General features: G+C 37.4%; 1 protein-coding gene across 8 annotated transcripts in view; it reads left to right on the top strand.

Annotated features, from left to right (window-relative positions):
• LOC131026846 (SNF1-related protein kinase regulatory subunit beta-3) overlaps positions 1 to 26,375 on the top strand; it is a 36,937-nt gene extending 10,562 nt beyond the window's left edge. For 4 of the 8 annotated variants that reach the window (XM_057956848.2, XM_057956844.2, XM_057956847.2 and 1 more), the window contains 3 exons: positions 1,128 to 1,228; positions 25,316 to 25,458; positions 25,664 to 26,375. In XM_057956848.2, coding sequence (XP_057812831.1) covers positions 25,429 to 25,458; positions 25,664 to 25,993 — 360 coding nt within the window. In that variant the 5' untranslated portion in view covers positions 1,128 to 1,228; positions 25,316 to 25,428 and the 3' untranslated portion in view covers positions 25,994 to 26,375. The remainder of the gene's footprint in view (positions 1 to 1,127; positions 1,229 to 25,315; positions 25,459 to 25,663) is intronic. The other 4 variants (XM_057956851.2, XM_057956845.2, XM_057956849.2 and 1 more) reach the window with 1 other exon arrangement.
• The last annotated feature ends 311 nt before the right edge of the window (positions 26,376 to 26,686 follow it).

Genomic DNA, 26,686 nt, shown 5'->3' with positions numbered 1-26,686 from the left:
CTCCTAGTAAGGTCAAGGAGTGGTGCCCCCTGTAGGGCTCTAGGGGTAGTGTCCTTAGTCTGGTTGAGTGGCAGTGTCCCTTGTGGGGTTTGGGGGTAGCGCACTTAGTGGGGTTGAGTGGTAGTGTTGGGGTAGTGCCCTCATCAAGGTTGAGGGGTAGTGCCCGTTGTGAGATTCAGGGGTAAGGTTGTTGGTACATTTTCTATTGTGATACAAGGTGGAGTCGATGGTCAAAACCTTTGTCACCAAGCACAAATAAAAGCCTTTGAAAACAAACAAACCTTCATGGTGCACACCCATTTCACAAATTTATCACTTAAGGGTGAACTTAGGTATTTGACATTTTTTTGTTTATAAAAATGTTTTCTAAAAAATGATATTTTTTATTTTGTTTCTTTGAGCGGCCTTGGGTTTGCCTAGGGCCCTACTTGGGAACTTGGGTTGCCTAGACGAGAACTTAGGTGAACCCAAGTTTGCTTATAAAATGTTTTTAAAAATTGATTTTTTTCATTCCTTTTTCTTTGAGTGCTCGTGTTCGCCTAGGGCCTTGCTTGGGAACTTGAGATGCCTAGGCAGGACCCTAGGTGAACCCAAGCCGCTCTCATTGCAAGACTGACACCTAGACTAGGACTTGGGGATGTACCCGACATAATAGCTTCACAATCATGAGATGTATCTCACTTATCCTCAAGAAAGAAAACTACTCCAATTTGATTAATTGAATCTCACATCACCACAAATCATGAAATTTGAGCAAATAAAGCCCCAAGGTGTTATTGTACAACTTTTAGATGATGAATACCTTTGTTTGTCATTATTGGACAGGCTAAAGACTATAATTTTGGCCTCTTATGTTCATGCTGCAAACAAAATTCAATGACTAGCTATGTGACATTACAATATAGATTCTGAGGCTTGATGTAGATTACTGTCAGAACCACAAAGCTAAACTATAACCAGAACTGCCAAAAAACTGTCAAAAGAATAGAAAACACAGAAAATAAAACATATCTTAATAATAGAAATCAGTGTTAATGTAGATTAGATTTCTTAGTAGATAGAATAGAGGTATCTTTTAATTTTTATGTTTCACAAATGATGCTCTTACTAACCTATGAATCTTGCAGGTTGCTGCAAGTGTAAGGAGGAAATAATAAATGCACACAGTAAGTTAATTCGCCAAGTATGATCATATTGCTGAGTGTGAAGAATAGACCGATCTTCAAAGGTATGTACTTATCGATTGCTGTAACACCTTTCACTGATCTGTTTGTGGATTATATATATATATATATGAATGAGAAGACACATCGATGGATAGACATGTCTCTCCATGGATATGTCTATTCATTTATTATTACAAACATAATACCAATTCATAATCGGTAGTCTTATAATCCATTAACACAAAACCCTTTCATTTACAAAATCGATTCTAATCGATAGTTAACAATTCATTTAACACAACCGATTCACAATCGGTATGTTTAAATGAAGAATCATTAATCGATATACATTATCGATTATGGTAAATTGATACACATTAATCATTATCGATTATGGTAAATCAATGAAAGTAGTCGATACACACTATCGACAGGGTTTAGATCATGCATGATCACAGATTTATACTTGGAAGATGATGATTGATATATCATCAGCCTTTTGATCATTCATTCGAATTTAGTTTATTTATGACAAGATTATTAATGTATCTATATTAATATATATAATAATAATAAACTCAATTATTATCATTCCAATGATGTAAGTCTCATTCATGATCATATTTATCTGACCGAAGCTATCATCTTTAACACTCCCTCTTAGCTAGGGAGGATAAAATCTATCCAAGAGCATAACACAATAGATCCATTAATTGTGCAGGAAGAGAGATACCTTATCGAGATATCAGGAGATACAGTATAACCATGAATATCAAGTCACATGATATTCACCATATCTCTTAAATATCCATCTTTATGGTATGTGCACTTGGCATCACGTCTCATGATGCCTACCATGATGGATATCAGATCATGGCATATCCACGGATATTAAGACTCATAATATCCACCATGATGATCTCTTGCAGAGTTATTATGGTTTATTTAATAACATCAAGTCTCATGATATCTACCTTAATGTCTAAGAGATATTAACTATCATGATATGTCCACAGATATCAAGTCACATGATATCCATCATGATAGTAAAATTGATCATTGTAAAGTCGTCACCTCACAATATCAATTAGATACACTCGTCACCTTTCAACAATGTCCACAAGGGCCCATGAAGTCATGGAGTCACACACATGACAATAAAGAGTTTACACATTAAACATCTTTAAATATTAGTACAAATAAAATAATTAGAGACTCAATCTCAAATTTAATTTACATTTTCAACCATACCAAGTTTATCCCAAAAGTGTTCAACCTTTATCTTGGAGAGTGGCTTGGTGAGGATGTTTGTTGTTTGATCATTTGTACTAATATACTCCAACTGGATCACATTCCTTTCTACCATGTTTCTAACATAGTGATAAGGAGTCTCAATGTGTTTTGATCTATCATGAAACACTGGATTCACTAAAAGCTTGATGCAACTCTGGTTGTCACAATGGATGATAGTAGGATTCAAGGGCTGACCAAACAGTCCTACAAGCAATTTCCTAAGCCACACTGCTTCTCTTGCTCCCATGGAGGCTGCAATGTACTCAGCTTTTGTAGAGCTCTGTGCAACTGAGCATTGTTTTCTTCCGATCCATGAGATCATTGCTGATCCTAAACTGAAGCAACATCTTGATGTGCTTTTCCGGTCAACCACACTTCCAACCCAATCTGAGTCAGTGTATCCATGTAGATCTAGGTCTACATGTTTGTATCTAAGACCATATCCAATTGAGCTTCAAAGCTATCTCAGAATGTGTTTTGCTGCAACAAGATGTATCTCCTTTGATTCACACATAAACTTTGGCTAAGTGCATTCACTGCATAACAAATATCAGGTCTAGTGCTGACCAAATACATCAAGGATCCAATTATCTGTCTGTAGAGAGTGGGATTTGCAAATTCCGAGTCTATTGCTGCTTACTTCAATTTGTGCAGACTTGTTTCCATAGGTGTAGACATGGGTCCGCACTCCATCATTCCAAACGTCTTCAAAATGTCAATAGTATACTTTCCTTGATTCAAAGTGATGCCATCTGCCTGCTACCAAACTTCTAATCCAAGGAAGTAATGTAGGATACCCAAATCTTTCATATCAAATTCTGAAGCTAAGTCCTTTTTACATTGGGTAATTAGGTGATCTTCTCCTGTGATTAATAAGTCATCAACATATAAAATAAGAATTAACATATCAACATCAATTACCTTATAGTAGAGGTTTGGATCTGCATCATTCTTGGAAAACCCTAACCCCAAGAGGTAGTGATCAATTCTTTCATACCAGGCTCTAAGGGCCTATTTGAGTCCATACAAAGCTTTCTTCAATCTGCAAACATGTGATTCAGCCTTATGTATAACAAATCCTTCAGGTTACTCTAGATAGACTTCCTCCTCAATCGTGCCATTCAGGAATGTAGTTTTCACATCCATTTGATGGATCTTCCATCCCTTTGATGCTGGAATAGCAATTACGGCTCTAACTGAAGTGTAACAAACCTCTGGCAACAAACCGGGCTTTGTGTTTTTCAATGCTACCATTTGCAACATGTTTGATCTTGAAGAGCCATTTTGATGATACAACAAATTTTTCTTTAGGTCTTGGTACGATGTCCCAGACATCATTTTTTATAATGGACCGATCCTCTTCTAACATAGCATCTTTCCATACTTGATGATTGAGAGCCTCTTTAACACAGGATGGTTCTGAATTTATGATCTCACTCATCAAGGCAACATAACTAGAGAATCTATGAGGTCTCTTGCTTTCCCTGAAGGTTCCCTTTGGTGCTGTATAATTCTTGGCTTCTTGAATCATCTTCCTAGCCCAAGGAGGTCTCTTTCGGTTTTCATTACTGGGTTCATTTAAGGGAGCAATTTGACCTTCACTATCAATTTCTTTAGGAGTCTCCCTCTGAATCTCAAGAGCATGATCCTCTTCCATATTGTCTTCCTCAAAAATGAGAAGACACATCAATGGATAGACATGTCTCCACATGTGTGGAGACATGTCTCTCCACGGATATGTCTATTCATTTATTATTACAAACATCATACCGATTCATAATCGGTAGTTTTATAATCCAGTGTGGAGACATGTCTATCCATCGATGTGTCTATTCATTTATTATTACAAACATCATACCGATTCATAATCGGTAGTTTTATAATCCATTAACACAAAACTGTTTCATTTACAAAACCGATTCTAATCGATAGTTAACAATTCATTTAACACAACCGATTGACAATCGATATGTTAAAATGAAGAATCATTAATCGATATACAGTATCGATTATGGTAAATCGATGAAAGTAGTCGATGCACACTATCGACAAGGTTTAGATCATGCACGATCACAGATTTATACTTGGAAGATGATGATCGATATATGATCAGCCATTTGATCATTCAATCGAATTTAGTTTATTCATGACAAGATTATTAATGTATGTGTATATTACTATATATAATAACAATAATAAACTCAATTATTATTATTATTATGTATATTGGTATACATATATAAATCATTCCGATGATGTAAGTCTCATTCATGATCATATTTATCTGACCGAAGCTATCATCTTTAACAATCAGAGTGATTAAAAGTAGATAATAATAGAAATCAGATTTTCGTTAGATGTAAGTGCCTTGTTTGTTTCAGGGATTTGGTGATATAGTGTTAGCAATGGCAGGGGATGGCTATTAAAATAATATATAAAAAGAAATACTTGAATTTTCAATACATCAAATTTAATCAAGAATGACTTAAAAAACTAAAAGGTGCTAGATTAATTGGAAAATACAATGTGTTGAATATGCAATAACTATCCATTGATCCCATGATCCCTCTGATAATCATAATATTAATCATGATTATGTTTCATCAATCAAAGGTACATACTAAGGAGTCATAATTAAGAGTTGAGAATTGCCAGGAAAAGAAATGTTTTATCATGCGTACTTTAGAGATACATTGAATAACAAGCTTAGAAATCAGAGTTCATCATCTGATAGATATCTTGGGATGTATTCCTCATATCTAGAACTGGATTCAATAGTGCCTTGCAATGACACCCAAGTACTCTTTGCTTCACATCCTGCTCAATAATTTGTGCCAGCTCATTGGGCTCTACATTCCACCATGTCTTTGGGATCTCCTTGTACTCAGTGTCATATGATCAATGAGATGGAAGGCAATGTGTACAAGAAGTTTCTTTGCTTTCCTAAAGGTAAGTTTGTTCCCCTTAACACAGTGGATTTAACCATTTGTAAATCAATTACTCTCAGCAGTAGAGGAACTAGAAACCTACAAGACAAGGGGAATTGTATGTCTATGTAGCAATCTTGGAGGCCTATATAGTTGCCACCAACTAATTGGCCTTTCTTGTGCCAAGAGTTTGTCTATCCTCGCTGAAGTCTTATAGTCATTGAGTTCGATGAATTTGATTCACTTAGTTATAATATTTGAAGTTTCATCTAGGTTGCACATTTTTGTGAAGGCCTTTACGAGGCTCCTATTCATCTCCTCATCATCAACTGGGACAAGTATACCTAGCCTGCTCGCATAATATTTTGGATTCACTGCATATGAAGCAGTATTTAATGGAGGGTTTAATTTTTTCCATCTCTATTGAATGATAAACAGAACATGCTTCATGATAGAACTTAGCGTGGGGTCTCTCTCACAAATGGTGGCCTTCATCTAGCCAAGAATGCTATCAGTACATTTGTATGTCTCTCCAATGTTGTTACTGTTAGAATCTCTATATTTGATGATGGTGACTATTGTTGATACGCTAGATGTGATGCGACTCACATCTGAGCAAAATCCATGTTGACCACAACTTTCTTCATCCTCTTCCTTGAATATGTCATGGAATTGCCCCCCACCTAGTGTATTCTGTTTTTATGATCATACTTTGCAAGGGCTTCTACAACTCTAGCATCCTTTGCAGTAGAATGAAAGTAGGAAGCAAGCTGGGTCTCAACTAGTGTAAGGAGTCACTTCCCTGAGAAAGATTGATATGATGGTAAGGAGGTGTGGTGGTTGCAAATGAACATCTGCACTTTCCTTGCATCCGCTGCTATTCCTGACCCATTCAATTTTGCTGGTCCTTGAGTGCATTGTTCATGGCATGTACAGAAGGGGCCCAATGGATGTGCTTGTTGGTAGACTGAACTATTTTTCTTGCTGCACTGTACACATGTTTCATTTGTAATCCCACATGCTCTATCAGTAATTGCATGCACTACTTTGGAAGGACCAACCTCCTTAATGGCATCTCTCAGGATCTGAAACTGAAATTGTATTTTCCTGAGTGGTCAATCATTCTAAGAAAGTAAGGCCTATTCTCACGTGAAATTATAACAATGATTTAGTGGGTATTGTCCAATATTCATCCACCTGTACATGATGATACTGCAGCCATGAGAGAATTGTGGCACATGCATCTTCCATCAATGAATTCACTTTTGATTGATTTTTGTCCAAGATGGTGGTCCTCAATTTTGTCTTCCTAGAAGGCATGCAAGATGTACCTTCTTTGGCTACTTTAGATATAACCTCTTTAAAATAAGGAGAGTGCGTAATAATATCCTTTTGTCTTGTTTGATGTCTCGAGCCTCGGCATTGAACATTTCTATAACTGGATTGAAAGTTGAACCCATGGCCTTTTGCTTTTCCTTTAAGCACTACTCCACTCACCTCAAAAGATGGAATTGTAGGAGGTGAAACTAGAAACCTACCTGGAAGTCCTAGAGGAGTTGGTTGTAGATTTTGAGTAAGAAACCTCCATAAAACAATGTGATGAATTCAGCCCTTTGCTCAAGTGTGACTAGCATACAAACTCCAATCCCTTTTTCAATGATATGATGAAAATGTTCATTCACCTTGGCAGTGGTGCTTTTCAAATGAAGAGAGCCAATATTACTTTTCCACTTCCAACTCTCCCTATTTTATATGCTCTATTTGTATCAGTAATGTTAGCAAAGTATCACAAAGGATTAAATGGTCCCTTGGTCCATTGGGCCAATATCTTAGAAAATCAATCAAATGTCACTTTCTTCTCTAACCCCCTCATTTGCAGTACTTATTTCCTCCATTATTTCATAATGCTCTTCATTAAAACACATGTTGGCTCTGCAAAAACAAACAGTATATAAACAAATGGACAAAGGAAAAAATCATTGCCCAATGGTTCAATGTTTGAAAAATCAGATTGGATTAAAAAACAAAAAAACAAGCTTTGAGTTTGGCATTTACAAAAGAAAAGAAAAGAAAATTAAGTTTAATGTCAATGTACATATCTGGTTTTGTATTTGCCGATAATTGCAAAAAATACCTTTTTCCCTTCATCTTCTTCTGTTGTCTTTTCCTCATCTTTTGGGCAATGCAAAATAACAATGGGCTCTTGGTTTTAAAAGTATTTTAGGGATCGGGGGAGCCTTGGTGGGCAAAGGATTTAATTTGTTTTAAAAACCTTGTTGTTGAAAACTTGGAAGTGATTTTGACTGAGTCTTAGATGTCTAATTATGGTATTTTGTGACTGCTTGGATGGGGTTGGGCCCGTAGAACATTAGGTATTGTTATTGGCACAAAGATCCAAAAAAAATTCTGATTCAAAAAAATATGATATTTTTGGCTGATTTGAAACTTGGGATGCTTAGGCATCTCTAGTACTCTTGGGAGATGTGACAAAGTCCCCTGAGGGTCCTTCAAATGCCCTGGCATCTCTATGGAGTCCCCAAAATAGGTGGTTGTCCCATAAAAGTCCAAAAAAGTCTCTTTTTTGAGGGAGACATCTTAGAAATGCCTCTAGATAGATGGGGTGTTTCCCTGGAGTTCGACGTCCCTGTCCTGGAAATGTCTGGTTTGTTTGTGGGGGATGCATGCTAATGGAACATCTCTTTGAAGGAAGAGTTCCTGCACCGAATTCTGAGATGTTAAGAATTTTTTTTTCTACTTGCTGGATAGCATTTGATTTGATTTCTTTAATTCTCATGAAGCTAATTAAAATTTACCTAGAATCCCCTTAAGTACATTAATTTCCTTGATATTAGTGAAGAGAACAGCAGGATGCCATCAGCAAAATAAAATTTTGTGATTTTTTTACCCCTGGTCATTGCAGACAACTCATGTGTCAGTCCTCTTTGCATTCTCTTCTCAATCAATCTACATAACACTTCAACCATTACAATGAACATATATGGGCTTAAAGGGTCTCCTTTCTTGATCCCCTTTTAGTTGGATAGAATGCTAACCCTGTATTTCCATTTAAAGGAAGCCAATGTTGTAGTTTTGATGCAGCTGTGATCTGCCATTAGAGGACAATTATTTGCTGTGCGTGGAAGCCAACTGAGTCGTCATTTTGTTTATCGAGTCAGATGATAAGGAATCATCGTATCTTCCTGAGAAGAGTGGAAAACAAACAATATTTTTAACAGCTAGTTCCAATTTCGAAATGAATCATCTCTTCTAACCTTAATAGTCAAGAATGGGCACCATTAAAGAAGCATGCAATCAAAATTTCATTGCTTATGAGACTTGCGAAACTGTTTCCTAAAAGAGGCTGAGGTTTAGGAACTACAGCTCAAAGAGGAAATCTAGAAACTCCTGCATTTTTTATTAATCAACCATAATAAGATGAGAAGAAAACAAGATGTATTGTCTCAGTTGACAGTAGATTGGTGTCTTTCCCAACAGATTTCCACTTGGTGGTGGTTAATTTTTTCCAAATGTGCCGTGTCAAGAAGACCGGGATAGATCAGCAGCACAAATTGTGACTGGACAACATTGTTCTTCTCATCTCAGACTCCCCAACTCAGGCAATTTTGCTTCCGTCGCATAGGGTGAAATCATGATTGCTGTTTTCTCAATCAATAAGGACAGAGCCCTGGGCCTGAGCAACATCCTCCTTGGCATTTTTCAAGACTTTTGGCCTATTATGAAGAAGGAACTAATGCCCAGTTTGGATTGCTTTTGCCTGATAGCCTTTTGTAACACCATTTACAAAACCATCACTTTGCTTAAAAAGAGTATTGTATGTTATCATCTCAAACTAGAAAGATGCTCTTGTGCAAGGAAAGTAATCTTAGATTAAATATTTTCCATTTTTGTAAGGCAGCATTGTTTTTCCAGTTCCCTGAAATTTTTGACATTTGGAAGCCATAGAAATGCTCTGCTTGAATTTGCCTGCCACTCAGCTTCAGTTGCATAAGGAACACAAAAGGCAGATTTAGTTGCCATCATACTTCTTTTAATAACTATATAGTCTAATTTATTTTCTCTTGTATTGATCCACTTCCAGTAATTTTTTGAGGAAAGGGCGCTTTCTTTTAATATGTTTTATTCTTTTAATACCAACTTATGTTACTGTTTCAGTGACCTGTGACAAGCAACCTTAGCTTTTATTGACTATCACAAGTCATTATTCACACGTATAATTTGGTCTTTAGTTCAATTTTGAACATTGTTTCAAATACTTGTAAAATAAGGTATCGTGGATTGTCCTATTTCATGTTCCATAAGTCTCTCCATTTTGAGGGAGTGGGAAAATGTGAGAACATTAAAAAATGGACTGTTGAAGTTTCTTCAAAATCCTAGGAAACAAGGAACATCCAAAGTAACTACTGTACCAATAAATAGAATAATCAAGAACTGCAAATCAAAAATAACATAATTATAATCCAATGTTTTTCATGAGTGATACAAAACCTAAAAATTAGAAATATAAATTTTAAATTATAATATGTATCATGAATGATTTTCTTTCTTTTATTATTATTTTTGTTATTGTTGTTATTTTTTTTTTCATTATTACTATTATCATTTTAAATTTTTTTTATTATTACTATTATTATTATTATCATTATTATTTTTATTATCACCTTCTTCTTTATTCCTTTTTTCCTTATTATTATTATTATTATTATTTCCTTCTTCCTTATTCTTCTTTTAATTTATTATTCTTTTTATTTCTTTGTTATTTCCTCTTAGCTCTTTGTTTTTGTTTTTTAGTTGTTTATTGATTTAGTGTGTGTTTTTATTTTCTTTCTTCTTCTTGTTGTTTTATCCTTGATGTCTTTTCTTCCTCTTCTTGACGGTCTTCAATTTTTTTGTTTTTTAATTCTTTCTCCTTGCCAACCGTGCCTCTCCTCTCTCCTTCTCTATTTATTCTCTATTGATCTGCAACAGTCTATCATTTTAATTCTTTAGCATTCTTACATCCTGATGATGGATCAGAGTGTGATCCGAAACGTTGATGCAAAAAATCACACAATGAAACCAGAAGCATTAACTAGCAATTATATAGACTTGTTAGTACAACTGCCTACATCACACAGTGAGGTAAGAAAAAACTGAAACGACATATTGTATATGCTATGGGCTCAAACGGAATGTGCTTGTTCACAATCCTCTGCCTGTAGATGCAGATTTGGAATTTATTAGGCTGAATCAATAGCTGCACACTGAAATCAATGTCAACTGTGAGTTGATGGTGTATGTGAATAAAATAGCAGTTTGCAGTTTGTCATGTAAATTAATTATCATTACTTCAGATTTAGTGTTATAACTTGTATTTCTCCTTTTTGTGTCTTTAATATTATGTGAATAAAAGGGGTGAAAACTTTATTGAAAATCACAAACCAGCATTACAAGAAAAGCAGGAACCAAAGGCTCCTAAAGAGAACAACAACCACACCTAAAACAAGTGACTCCCTCCACCACTACCAAAACCACCATTATCCTTCACTAATATCCTCTCCAAGTCTTGACAATAAACCGGGGGTAGATTCCCCCATTTCTCAATCTTCCAATCATCAGCATTCTCCAAAGCCCACTTGGCCAAACAATCAGCAGTCCTATTCCACTCACGTGGAATGTGGATAAAAGACACCTCCTCCATCCTCTAGCAAATCTGTAAATTTTGCTGAACAACCCAAGCTGATTGCCAGCTAACATCATTTACCTTCTGATTAACCAACAAATGCACAACAACCTGTGAATGGGATTCACAGATAACTTTGCGCCAGCCTAAGCCATAAGCACGCTCCAAAGCAACTAGAATTGCTAAACCCTCCATAAAGTTGTTAGCCTGCTGCCCTTTATGAATAGAGAAGAAGAAGACCACCTCACCCATACAATCTCTACCAACACCTCCTATCTCGGCAGGCCCAAGATTACCACGAGCAAAACCATCCGTGTTAATCTTCAAGAAGTTCGCCGGGGGAGGCTGCCAATTGCCCTCCCTTTGAATACTCTTCTTAGCACGTCTACCTCTTCTGACACAAGCTGAGCTAGGAGACAACCCCTGAAAACCCATCCTGTTAGTGATTTCTGCATCCTTTCTATCCAGTGGGAACATCACCTCACATTTAGCTTCAACCGTTTCCTAGACCATCCCCATAACTCTATGCCACACTTGTTGGACCAGTAATTTCTCCCCCCAAAAAATCCTACGATTCCTTTCTAACCATATCTGCCAAAGAATGAAAGTAGGCCCAATACACCAAACAATCTGGAGAAAAGAAGTCATTGTAGGAGGCTTACCCAAACTATTCCCGAATTCCACAAGGGACATAGCATGAACACAAGGATGTTTCCAGACATCCCACTAGAAGTGCCAGATCTACAAAGAGAAAGGACAACGAAAGAACAAATGTGAAGAATCCTCTTCAGCAGCACCACACAAAACACAGATGGAAGGGCCATGAAATCCTCGCTTTCGAATATTGTCCCAAGTCAAGTATCTGTTCCATGCCAACGTCCACACAAAGCAATTACACTTTGGTCAAGAGAACTTATTCCACACAAACTTCCACCAATGGACCTCCCCCCATTAAGTTTGCAAACCAACATTTCCTAGTAATCATCTGCAACTGTATAAACCCCTTTAGGATTCGGATACCAAGCAAGGACATCCTTGTCCTTAAGGGAGCTACAAAGTCTACCTAATAAAATACTATGAAGCTCTGCACAATCCTCCTCCAGACCAACCACCGGCCATTCACCCGGGGTTTTTCACCTCGCAACCTCCAATTGCCCACAAGGGACCATAGACTTAAAATCACTCACCCTTGACCACCCCGCCTCAAGGAAGTGTTGACAAGGGGTCATCAAATGAGGGTATTGAGCAACAATGGGGGAGTATCCATCCCAGGAATCTGAACAGAAGAGAGCCTCTGCCCCCCTTTTACATATCCAAAATAAATCTTAATCAAGGTAGCCCCCTTTTTCAAAGTACCCCAAATCACCGAGCCTTTCCCTACTAGGGGATAGCGTGGAACCTCCTCCTTTAGAATCCCATGAAGATATTTATTATTCAAGATTCTTGCCCAGATCTGATCCCGTTCCACACACCACCTCCAATATAGCTTAGCAACCAAAGCCATCCTCGGGAAAGCCGAATGCTTGAAACCAAGACCACCAAACTATTTCGAACTACACACCATATCCCATCTGACAAGGCTCCATTTAGATGAAGATAAGTTGCCTGCCCATAAGAATTGTCTAGCTAGAGAGTCCAATTCCCTAACAAAGCCCATTGGAGCCACCTGAAGCATACCTCTATATAGCGGGAGAGCCTAAACCACCGATCTGAGTAGCTGCAATCGCCCAGCAAAGGATAGCCACCTATGAGTCCAGTTCTCAACCTTTGCCCGAAGTTTGTTTATAATGTGCTGCCAAGACTCTCTGAGAAGCTTACCCGAAGAGATTGGAATACCAAGATAAGTCAAGGGAAGGGACCCTATCCGAAATCTCAAAATATGAGCTATCCTTCGCTGAATAGCTTCTGGAGTGTTGACGAAGAATATGGAGGACTTATCCTCATTAATCAGTTGACCTGAAGCAGTAAGATAAACATCAAGCGCTCTGCGAAAATTAACAGCTTCCCTAATTGTTGCCAAACCCATCAGAGCTGTATCATCCACAAATTGCAAATGAGATTGCGGAGGCAAACCATCTCTCCACCTCCACCCATGAAGAAGACCCAAATCGACTTGATGTTTCACCAATCTCCCAAGACCCTCCGCCATAAGAAGAAACAAATAAGGGGATAGGGGATCTTCTTGCCAAAGTCCTCGAGAAGCACCAAACAATTCATTGTGCTCCCCATTTATCAGAACCGAAAAGTAGGTAGAAGTCACATAGCTCATAACCCACTGAATCCACTCCTTAGCAAAGTCAAAAGCCCCAAGAATTTTTTGAAGAAAGGGCCAACGAACTCTGTCGTAAGCCTTTGCCATATCCAACTTAATGAACATAACCTTATTTCGAGAAGCAGCCATAGAATGAATGGTTTCCGTAGCAACAACCACACTATCTAGAATTTGCCGACCTACCACAAAGCCACTATGTTCCTCCGAGATAAGCTCTTTAAGCCAATTTTTCAACCTTTTCGCAATCAAATTAGAAATGATCTTATAAATAACATTACAAAGGGAAATGGGACGAAACTGGCCTGACCTATCTGCACCATCACATTTGGGAATGAGGGCGAGAAAGGTGGAGTTCAAAGCCCTGAGCATTTGCTTATTCCTTTGAGATTCCTGAACTACCTTCAAAAGATCTGATTTAATAGTATCCTAGAACTCTTGAAAGAATTCGATTAAAAAGCCATCAGGACCTGGGCTTTTCCTTTCTTCATATGGAAGATAATCTCCTCCAATTCCTCAATTGAGATATTTCTCATCAGGTACTCATTCATCTCAAGTAACCAAGTGGGGAATGCACGAAAGAACCTGGGCCTCCTCAATAGATCCTCCCTAAATAAAGAAGCAAAATACTGAACAACCTCCCTTGAGATATCTTGTAAAGAAGAATATCACTCACCCCTATCATTCACAAGGACAGGAATAGCATTACCATACCTCCTGGCTTTCACTGAATTGAAGAAGAAAGCAACATTTTTGTCCCCTTCTTGAAGCCAATCAACACGAGCCTTTTGTTTCCAATAAATTTCCTCCCTTAGTTCCCATTCTTCTAGAGATTTCAGAGCTTTAGCTTCATCCTGAAGTAAGGCCTAGTTAGACCACAATCCCTTATTTCTCTAGTGATGTTATCTAACTCGGATTGAGCAGCAACTTTAGCATGAAAATTATTTCCAAAACTCTATCGGTTCCATCGATTAAGCTGGTACTTAACAAATTGCAAAAGTTTTGCAAAGGTATACATAGCAGTGCCATGAGCCGGTCTACCAAACATCCACCATTCTGCCAAATGATCCTGTAAGGAAGACTCTCATAACCACATAAGTTGGAATTTGAATGGAGGAGAATGAGCCACCCGGGCAGCAGATATCAGTAACTTGATAGGCCAGTGATCCGACCCACGCCAGTCTAATATCTTAGAGCTGGAAGACCACCCACCACCAACCCAAAATAGGAAACCAGAAAGCGGTCAAGTCTCTTTGCAATACATTTCTCCCCTGTCCTTCAATTATTCCAAGTAAACTGGCCAGTATTAGTCTTGACATCCACCAGGTTCAAAACAGAGATGTTCTTATACAGCATGAAAGCAGAAGGCTTCAGTCTCACAATACCACCTCGTTTCTCAACCAATTCCATTATAGCATTAAAGTCTCCTGCCATAATCCACGGAAGACAAGGAACCAGACTTCAGATAGAATTTATGTGGGTCCACAAAATTTGCTTGCCCAAGAAGTTAGTAGGAGCATAAATGTTAGAAAGAAGGATAGACTCTCCTGTCTCAAGGCTAGAAGCAACCAATGAGATGGAGGACCTAGAAGATAACTGTTGTGCGTATAGCACACACACCTCGTTCATGATAGGGGACCCCCACTGCTCAGAGAGAAGGAGAGCTAAGCAAAAAGTAGATCACAATTGCACTTTCAAACCCGACCTCTGCAAATGCCTCCTAAAGCCTGAAATCCATTAAGAGGGGGGCATTTAAATAAAGTTAAAGACACTCAAAGAAGCCCAAATGCCCAAATTTGTTGTGTAAACCAAGTAAGGTGACAAAGATGAAATCGTGAGTCTTCTTCCAAATCGGCCTCTATGGCCGAAAAGCACAAAGACCTACAAAATCACACAAAATCATCAGTTAGCCCGAAATTGCCATGAAAGGGCATTTGAACGAAAAAATGAAAATCGTGCAAAAGATCCTTAAAGGCCGAAAATTAGACCAAGTCTTGCAAATCGGCTTAAAAGGTCGAGTTTCTCCTTGGCTTGCAAAAAGATCCGAGGGGCGAGTTTACATTTTATCCTGAGCACCTGAAATTTGGAGAAAGTTGGCATTCTGACATATTTTGAAAGTCGCCCAAGGCGAAATCACGTTTTTTGCCAAAGTAGCTGAAAATAGCTAATGAATCCAAATCGCACGAAGGGGGTCATTTGCCCGACAATCGTCTAAGTTCAAAATCGTGCAGAATCCCATGACAGGCCAATAAACCCTTAACAAACCGAAACAAGATCTCCAAGTTTGCGAAAATGGCCCATTTGAGCCGAAAACGAAAAGACTAAATCATGCGAATATAGCTTATTAGCCAAAAAGTTCAAAATGCACAGAGGGGTCTTCGTTAAGCCGAAAATTTCAAAGGCTTAAAAATCTCACAAAATCGGCTTTTAGGCCGAAAAAGACTCCAGGAATCAAATCGTACAAAATGACTTCTTAGGCTGAAAAACTTAAGAGGTGAGAATCGCATGACTAGAGCTAGGTTAAGAAAATCGCACATTCTAGTTTTCCAACCTGAAATTGAGAAAGGAGAAAAATAAGGCGTGTAAATCGAGTCTCTCAAAAGTCTCATAAGACTCGAATTTCACAAAGAAGATAAAGTAAATCATAAAGTGACATCTCTCAACTTGCCTAAAGGTCTCAAAATTTGAATGAGGCGGCAAAAAAAAAAACATAAGTGTCAAAATAAATCGTGCTCAAAAGACCAAATTAGGCCGAAAATCATTAGGCTGGAAATGTGTCTAAGAATTCCTACAAAATGCATTGACAGCCCGAAATTTCAAGAAAGGCGTTATAACTTAGAAAAAATTAAATCTCTCAAAGTGCCTAATTTGGCCGAATTTGACTTAGAGGGCATTCACAAACTTCTCACATTTCACTCAAATTGCCCGAAATTCCAAAGAATGAGCATCTCACAAATATTTGATTCGCACACTCCCTCATTGAGCCGAAATAATAAAATAGACTAAAGTCGCGCAATTCCCCAAAATTGGCCCAAATTAGGAGGCAAAGGAAATTTGGCAGTTTAATCAATTTTGTGAGAAATAGAAACATGATGAAAATCGCACATTTTGACCACTATAGCCGATTTCATGTCAAAGGATTAGGCGTTTAAAACGAAGAAGCCTGACATTGTGTAAAATTTAATATGATTGTTTAATTTCTTTAATTTTTTAAAATGATTATTAAAGTGGAATTCATTGTTTGCAAGAAAATGACACCGAGGAGCTAAAGTGACAACTTAACACAAGATCAAAGCCAGGCGTTGGAAGATGGAGAAGAAGATGTAGGAACAGGAGATCAAAACCAAGCATTGGGAAGCGCGCCGATGGACGACAAGTTGAAGTTCACCACCGAGACCAAAGACCAAAGAACACGCAGGAGCACCTCAAATGTGCATCCTCAGAAGAATACACTGCTGGATTTAATTCCAGAAGTTCAGTTTCTAAAAAAAAAAACTGAAATTGTTTAATGTAAGGTTGCTTGTGGGTCCCGCTCAAGATATTTTGAAACAAAGTGGGACACAGGTCAGTTGTGTTCAATTATCTCTAACTGCCAAATTGACTAAATTGAAGCCAAACGGTGGTAGGTAGTTGAGATGGTGGTTGAAAGGATAACTGGGAATTGAGTGGGCATGGGTTAAGGCTGCCATGCTTCTGGAGGGCAGATTGTAGCCCTTGGATGTAGTCAATCCTAGCCATCGGTTCGAATTGTAAATTCTATAAAAGGCAAGATGCCTCTCTTTGTAAAGGGTTAGATTATTGTTAGATTTTTAGGCAGTTAGAATAGGCTAGATTGTAGAAGGTTAAATTTTACTAGTAGCATAGAGATGTTGCAGAAATTGTTGTAATAGGCAGCTGGAATCAATATAATGGACATTGATTTGGTGTTTATCATCTTGGTTTTAGTTTGTGTGCATGGTTTCTTTCAGCAATTTAGATAGATCTTTCTTTTGGGTGTGCAGGTATTTGATGGATTCAGGCTCATACCATTGAGTAAATGCTGATTGTGTATCCTTGTGTATGGTTAGCCTGAGCCTTTAATTGTGTTTAGTTCAATTGCAGGTGTCCATCTGAGCTGCATCATAATTGGGTGCTTAGCCATTCTCCTGCAGTCTGAAAATCTTCCAAGTCCCCTTGAAGATTGCACTGTTCCTGCGAGGTTGTGAGATATTCTGGCCAAGCAGGGATTGGTTATGTTGAATCCGTCTACCCGCATACCAACCTTGTTAAGTTTAGGTCTCTTAACCCTTCCCTTTTGCTTTTGTTTCGCAATCTTAAAATGCAGACTAGCTTGTTGCAAAACGTAAGTCCCCTTGTGCTCCCAGCAAAACACATCAGTCACCGAGTTATCTCGCAGTCAAGAACTGACATTTGGAACCTTGAGGTTGTCCCCTTTGATCAACTAAAACAGCATTAGGGCTTCCTTATACAAGAGAGGATAGGATACTCGGTGAGATCATTCTATTTTGTGTTGGCCAGATAGAGTTGCAGTGATGCGACTTTAGCCACGTCAACAATAACCACCAAAGAGGGCAACTCTTCAAAGGGTTCCACAAACAAGCCAAACCCCCAGCAGAACCATGGGCCCCAATACGTTAACAATCGCCATGACTCCAAAGCTCTGGTAACAAACCAACCATGCTCTCAACAGACAATTTAGTCTCCTGTAGGAAAAGAACACCAGGAGAATGAATTCTTACCAAATCTTGAACAACTTTTTGTTGAGGGCCACTGTTCAAGCCCCTTACATTCCAAGATAAAATGATCATTTATGAGGTTTAGCTCTTGGGCATCTTCTCTGTAGGTGCCCATATTCATGGCAGAGATGGCAACGAAATGACAATGTTTCATAGTCCAACTGCTGAATCCAAGAATATGAGCCCGCCCGAATTTCCAAGGAATCTGGAAGAGGGTTATTTAAATCAATTTCGACACAAATGCACACATAAGTCATTACCTTTCTGTCCCTCATTTGTTGAGAAGCACCCACTGGTTTCTCCAACAACACAGCCACATTATGCATGATATCATTGTGCCAACATTCAATAGGAAAGCGAGGAAGGCGCACCCAAACAGGGACACTATTCGGCAACTCCTTCGATGGATTGAAGCCTACGTGCCAAGGTTTCATGAAAAGACCCACCTGGTTGTGGAAGTAAGGACCCCCCTCGAAAACTTTGTTCCGATCTGCCATGCAGTTGAAAACCACCATGAAGTAGTTGTTAGCCAACAACATGATTTCCATTTCCCCTTCAGGAAACCAAGTCCTCCACGTGCACAAATCTGCAAATTGCAGTGAAACCCTCATCCCCATGAATTTACAAAGCAATGCATGCTTTGAAAAATATTCAATGTCCTCGGCAATGGACTCAGGCTGGATCACCAAAACAGGTCTTTCCTTGGACCGCTCAAGGCATCCATTAACCTTCGGGATCTAAGAACCTCTTGACGGCACAAAATCTCCATCATTTGTTCCCTTCACGAATAAGCTATTGTTAAAAAACTTTGTTTTAGGATTCAAGGGAGAAACGTCATGTGCCTCACGAAAATCCATGGGAGATTTAACTCCTGATGGCTCCCCTAGTGGCAAAGCCATAGAAAAAGAACAATCAAAAAATCACTTAAGCACCCAACACTGCACACAAAATCCCACACACCAAAAACGAAGACAAATACAGACGAACAGCAAACCAGAGAACTCAGACAGGAAAATAAAAACCAGCCACAAACCCAAGCCGGCACCCCAAAAGCTACCCGCACACCCTTCACACTGTCACACCCCCCGAGCACCGATCTGCCGCTACTGGCCGCATGCAAGGTTGCAGGCCTGTCATGCAAGCCACAGCCTGCAGACGGCATTCTTCCTCTCCGCCATCGTTCCTGAAATCCATGTCTTTAATATTATAATTTTAATATTCATTTTCTATTTTTTTTGTGGTGGTGAGCTGCGGCCCAGCAGGATAGTTGCCCATGATAATTCCTTATCAGGAAATGCTGTTAGAGTGTAGGAGATCAAGGGGTTGCGATCCAACCCCGTGGATCATACTTTCTAGTTGTTAAGTGACAACTATAAAGCATGGTGTATGTTGGTTGGACTTTTATAAAACATATGGCAGCTCATTTATGAAAAGATGTCACATGAATTTTAGTCGCACTAACAATTATAGGCTCTAGATATTGTCTTAGATACTTTGGTTTTTATAGCATCTTTTCTTATGATACTAATATTTGAAGATTCTCAATTTTCTACAGTTATTTAAATACAGAAATATTTATGCCATCTCAGAACTTTTCTAAATATGCTTGGAATTATGGGTAGATAGTTGTAAATGAATTTTCTTGCTAAAGAGCTGAAAGGTTGAAACTGTTAAAAATTAGAGGTTTGATTTCACAATAGGTTTTGATACCTGCTTGTAAGGTTTCAATCTTAAGGATCACATGACTTCCATTGAATATTAAACACAAACATAAACCATGATATATTAAAAAATAAACTATGATACATGTATCCATGAATACACATTCAGGGCAAATCGCATTGTAATTATCACATTATACAATGTGACATAGCAGGGGAACAAAGTGTTGATTTTGCCCTATAGAACTACAGGTATTTGATAAAGCATCTAGTCAGCACTCCTTTTTTGGTACTAAGTACATTTTGAAACAGAAAATCTCTCTTTTGATGTAATAACCATTTTTTATCTTGCCCATGTTTTTTCTCTTATTGGAAATTTATTCAAGACATTTATGAAATTAGGTGTATAGGTGATTGCAGGAGACGATTGTAAATTAGCAGCATTTGAATACTTATTTAATACTTATTTAGCAGTTAAATTTAAACAAAAAGTGGGGACTAAAGTTGATTTTAAAAAAAACAGGTATTTGGAGACCTTATAGTTGAGGACAACTATCTCAAGATATTGCCCTCCTAAAAAGGTGGAAGATGAAAGACGTAAGATGTAATTTCTTCTATGGAATCGAGTCTTATGCAGTGAGCCCTTCTTTGAGGAGATTTTTTGAGAAAATTTCAAAAGCCATAATAGCATACTGTTGTGACGTTTTCACACATCGCTCCATTGCAAATGGGGACCCCCCAATTTTTGCTTAGATTAGGTGTCTTAGTTTGCTTAGCTTGGCAATATTTTCTTTAGTCATTAACCTTTGCTAGTGAATAAGAGATATCAGGTTGAGGTCCTGTTGCAAAATTGCTTGAGGTTGTAAGTTGTCAATAATGTCAATATGTTAAAAGAATTGCCAAGGTTGCCAGGAAGAGTCAATTTTGAAGGAATAAAATCTTCCTTGCAAATTAAGGTAACAAGATCTCTTTTGTGCATTTCAATTTTCATCTTTAGGAGAGAGCAAAATTCTAATGCAATGGACTTGAGCAATTTACCTCCACAAACATGGAAGAGGATGCGGATCAAGCTCCACAAACAAGGAAGGAGGTGCACTCTAACCTCTCCAAACAAGGAAGTCAATAAACTTTAGAGGGTGAAAAATATTAAGTTTGAAGGATCAATCAACCCTCAAGTTCAAGAAAAAAATTTAACCTCCAATATCAAGCAAGAGGACCTGCGCATCAACTTAAGTTAATAAGGAAGGCTTGCACAACAACTTAGGTTGATGAGAAAGCTAAAAAAATGCTTAAGTAAAATTTTAAGCCTCAAAGACATGGAAGAGATGTGCATCAACTTAAGTAAACGAGGAAGTAAAAAATTGCTTGAGTAAAATGTTAACCCTCCAAAATGTGAAGAGGTGCGGATCAAACTCTCCCAAACATGGAAGACAAAAGGCAAAATCACCCCACTTAAGGATCAAATTGCAAAAGGTGGAGAAAATTAACCTCCACAAATGTGGAAGGTATGGCCAATCAGCCATCATAAACAAGGAATTAAATGCCTCTGCAAGCTGGAAATGACCTATTTGGTGGACTAAATAAGGAATGCAATTTTATTAAATATATATTGAAGGCAATCCTAAGCAATACCGATTTTATTGAAGGATTAAAGGAAAGGCAAATTTAATCAAATGTTTGTTCTAAGTCAGCTGGAAGAAGGGTGAAGGAGTGCGATTTAAAAAAAAAAGCCAAGTCAGCCTTATTTGGAAGTGAAAGGATGCAACAATTGGGGATGAAGCATATAAGATGAAGGGAGGGAGAACATTGCTTCAAAGCAAATTGCAATTTGATCTTCTAAAATTCGCATCAAAGAGAAGAGAGACTTAACAAATTTGCAGCAGGGAGAATTCTTCCTAATTCGCAGAGCAGAGCAAGTGAATAATCAGAATTGAATTGCGTTTTGATATGAGTGACCTTGGCTTTTATTTTTACTACTCCAATGGTGCATTAACATGACAGCCGACTTAATAAATGATTAAAATATTTTCATGAAAACTTTAAATAAATTGAGTTTAAACACAGCCGACCTTGTATAGATGGTGCATCAAATTCAAACTTGGAAAGGAGGGGAAATACTTTAATAAAATCAAACAAAAGGCAAGGCAAACCCCTACAGTAAGTGTAGCATGAGAACATATAAAGGAAGGATCAGGGTCCTTTGTTAATTCGTAGAAGATGTAAGGCAGAACAGAAAGGAAAGGAAGCCATTCCCAGTGCAGTTGAAAACAACCTACAGCAGAGATAAGATTGCAAGTTCAATGTCATTGAAAATGAAACAAGGTGAATCAAACCATTTCCAAGTGAGTTCAAGAGCAGGTCAAATGCAGATCAGAACAAGTTTGGGCAGAGCAGCAGATTGAAAACAAAGAGAAGCAGACTCCAAAGAGGGAAAATCAATTTCAGAAATGGAGGAGTGAATTCCAGACCAGATTGGGACGAAATTGAAATCAGAATCACAAGCAAAACCCAGATCAAAATCAGAAGTGAGTCATTGTCAAAAGAAGATCAAGTCTTAAGTAAGGTGAATGGTAGAAAGGAATCATGTTATTTGCATGCAAAATTAGACATAGCAAACCTCAACTCAGACCTCAATTCGTCATCTAGGGAAAAACATATCAAAATCAGACTTAAAAAAAAGGAAGAATCAGACCTACAGAATCCCATTTGCAGGCCCTAAATTTAATGTTGTCAGTAAAATTTTCATTTTCAGATTGGGAAGAGTTTGTGAAACAGGATTGATGAAGTGGTTAATGTTATTTCATATATAAGTTTTGAGTTTTATTTTGTTCTTGATTCCAAATATGTTCTTTTCGAGGTTTAGTACATGAAAGGATACATGAAGTGATGGCGAACTGGGGAGAAGAACTCAATCATGTAGATGGTGAGCAATTCAAGGTGAACACAAGATCTACATTGCAATAAGGAAGTCAAGAATCGACATCATTACAACCACAAAGGTGCAAGAAGAGGACTTCAATGAGGATGCACGATGACAATTCAAGGCATGTGAGTTCAAGAGTTTCAAAGGTGAAGAGGAGACTACCCCAAACATGAAGTAGACTTCACACGTATTCTAAGAGATGAAAGACCTTTCGACACAATTTCAAGAACATTCCAAAGGAATCACCAAGTGTTTGAAGTTCTAATTGCTTTACAAGTATGGCAAGGATGCAAGAGGTATAAGGCAACATTGCTCCATGTAAAGATCATCGTAACCTCAATCAAAAGGAGGAAGCATCATAGGAATTTCAACAAACAAAGGATTCCATGCATGACGTCAGGAATTACATCAAAGAATTTCAAGATCAAAGAAGGTTAAGGAAGGAAGTACTTAGTGATTCAAAGGTTGAAATTGTGAATGCATCACAAGGAGGAAAATTTCCAAGTTAGAGTAAAGAAGATTGAATGTGATCAAGGAATGGAGATAGTTTCAGAAGAGGTTGAGGTGGCATCCTATTCACATTCAAGCCAATCAAGTTACTTCCACGTCAGCATATCCAAATGCATTGAACCTGATTCATCAAGAGGTGGAGCAATTGACACATGGCATTGCAGTGAAGTTTGTTCAACATACCTAACCTCATTTCCTATTGGTTAGACATTCAATGAAGGACATATGTCCAAATCAATGTAATTATTTCATTGGTTAAGAGAGAGTTTGTTGTAACAAACCCTAATTAGGTTGTAAGATCTTGGCCATTGATTTGAGATTCAATCTGAACCATTGAAATGTAATGAGCTCCCTATATAAGGCTTAGTCTCCTCATCTGTAAAGGCTAATAATTATTAGTTGATCAATAGATAATAGCCAGATAGTTAGAGTAGAGTAGGAGAAAAGGAGATTGTTGCCAAGACTTTGTTGCAAGAAACACATTATTTTCATTGAAGATATGGTGAATTTCTTGTGTTGATTCAACAGTTTGCATGGTCTCTACTTCTCATTTGTTTTAATGTTAATTAGATCGATGGAAGTTATTGTGGATGATTAGTGGTGAAATTCATATGTTCATACTACTAGTATTTTGCTGATTGTAAAGTACCTTGCGTGGTCAACTGCACTCTCTATATTAGCTTAACTTTCATTGCTACTCACTCATTGATATGCATTACATTGATGGTGTCTATGTTGTTGGTAGTAATTTGAATATCATTTTGCTTTCCTTAGAAGATCGCACCGGCTTTGCCTAGTTGTTCCTTGTATGGCAAAACAAAGCATGGTTGAGTTTCACTAAGTCATTCGTAGTCTCTTGCATTCTTAGAGTTAGAATAGCTTTCTAAACCCTATCTCTTTTTTTTTTTTTTTTTATCAACAATATCACATGAAACACTAAGTCTATCCAAGAGCACGTCAAGCCCTGACATTCGGAACCTTGGAGTCGTCCCATTTGATCACACAGCTTAGCATTCAGGGAGATTTTGTTCAAGAGAGGATAGAATACTTAGTATTTTATTCTGTGTTGCATAGTGCATAAAAACACCATCAACACATACATGAAAGGTACCTGAGTTCTTAGAATGATAAATACATATAAAAAAATATATGATATCTATTAGTATAAATGATCAAATATGTTTCAGAAGTGATGCTGAAATCAACAGAGATAAATGAATGAAGGGGTATAATTCAAATGATAAATGCATATAAAAAACATGATATATGTTATTATAAAAGATTAAATATGTTTCAGAAGCGATACTTAAATCAAGAGAGAGGAATGAATGTAGGGGTATAATTCAAATGATATACTGCTTAATTAATGAGAAACTCTTCTTGACATGAAGAAGGTTGCTACCCTTTTGAAGTGTTTAGAACCTCATTAACACATTTGACCGTGTGACAATGCTTTCCAAATCTTCTTAGTTGGGCCATACAAGAAATAAAAAATCTGCACTGTCACTATCAATTATTGGAAAGTATTTGCATGTATTTATTTGCTGTTTTTGAAAATCTGGGCCCGAAATAGTAACTAATGTTATCTAGTATTGAAGTGAAAATCTTGAGTAATTGTCAGTAACTTATATTTTGCTCAGTTGATATTTTAATGAATTTGTAGCAGCCACTGAAGTCAAATTATTCTATGACAGTTTCCTGATAATATATTCAAATAGCTTAGATGTGGAAAATAGTAAATAATGTACTAAAGTGATGATACCCATAAGCTATCTCTCAGTATATTTTTGCCAATTTATTATTAAATATTCCAATCTGGTAAAAAGATGACGTGTAAATATATACTGCCATTAGGTATATAAAAATACACAGTTACAAGGAGGAATAAAAATAGGTTTGAAATAAATTAGCAGTATAGGACACGCAAATGAATCATTTATTCTTTGCTTGCCTTATATTTTGTTGTAAGCTTTAAGGTTGCACTTCTGTAAATATTAATAATGAAGTTTCTGATTGTGATGATGTCGTTGTAAGTTATTGTACTTCTGTAAATATTAATAATGAAGTTTCTGATTGTGATGATGTAGTTGTAAGTTATTGCACTCGTGTAAATAATGAAGTTTCTGATTGTGATGATATTTATATTGCAGGTATTTCTGTCGACTTATAAAAAGGGAATGACAAATCTCTGGACTTAAAATACAATTTAGTTGAGAATCTTTCTTGTCAATGGGACTTTCGGTTACAATTAACTTCTGAGGAAATGGAGAATCCAAGCAACATGGACAACTATGTAAGCTACTATACGTCCAATCTTTTTTAATGCGATTGCTTTTGAGATGATGTGCCTACATATATATTTTCAGATGACTTGTCAACATATGGTACAATTTTTCTTATCAGATCCTAGTTTTAGATTACATGAGATGCTGATACATGAGGATATTTGAATAATTTCTTGTTTCCTTGCTTATTCTGATTGATTACATATTTTGCAGATTAATACACAAGAAGGCATAGATGTTGATGGTTTTGACACTCCAAAGTCTCCAGATTCCAGTTACAGTAATTCTTTCCCTGGAAATGAAGATGAGGCAAAGGAGCCACCTACAGTTCCTCCACATTTGCATCACAGTTTGTTAAATTCTGCTGCCAATACAGATGCATCTGGTAGTTTGCCTCATCCACAGAATGTGATATTGAACCATCTTTATATTGGAAATGCAGAAAATACCCGTTCGGTGGTAGCACTTGGGTTTACACATCGGTTCCGTTCAAAGTTTGTGACTGTTGTACTTTATAAACCTATTCGCAGGCGAGGCATGTAAAATTTTTGCACTGTTTTTGATTAACTAATTTGTTTGCAGGGTAAAGCTGTTCGTTTGTTCTCAAGACAAGAACTGCATCTTCTGTATGTCAGCGTTGCAACTTGTGTATGTCAGAGTTCTCTGAGTGAGAATAATATGTTTGTCTTGTATGTCAGAATATTAATTTATTGAAAACACAATGCTTAAAATATCAGGATAACCAAAAATCCACAAACATGCATGCAAGATAATTTTCTTGAGAAAAATTTGTGGTTTTAAAATATGCCTTGGGAACAAGATTGTGTTTACACAATTTTTAGTTATGATTGCTTTTGTTTGTCGATTTAATGCTTTACAGTAGTCTAAATGTAAGTTCTGGATAAAAGGCCAAGTTTTATGATTAGCTGATGCCTCTCGGACCAGGAAAGTGAAATGTATCTGAGAACAAGGCATATACCTCTTTGAACTTTGTGTTAATGAGATAGCTTTATAATTGAACTTTCATACCTGAGTATTTTGGGTGGTATGTTCATTACTGCACTTTGGCGTAGTTCCATCAAATCAAGAATTCCTAATAAACAGGAAGTTTGCTTGGGAAATTCTCCCATGCTCTCTCATAATATTTTGGAAGCCAGTTTCTCTGCCATGATACCTGTTTGGGGGGGGGGTTGGGGTGGGGGTGTGGATCGTGATACCAAATTAAACGATTAAAAC

The sequence above is a fragment of the Cryptomeria japonica genome, chromosome 1 (genome assembly GCF_030272615.1).
Source record: "Cryptomeria japonica chromosome 1, Sugi_1.0, whole genome shotgun sequence".
Taxonomy (NCBI): domain Eukaryota; kingdom Viridiplantae; phylum Streptophyta; class Pinopsida; order Cupressales; family Cupressaceae; genus Cryptomeria; species Cryptomeria japonica.
Note: the sequence above shows the minus strand (reverse complement) of the source record. Positions and strands in the feature narration are given on the sequence as shown.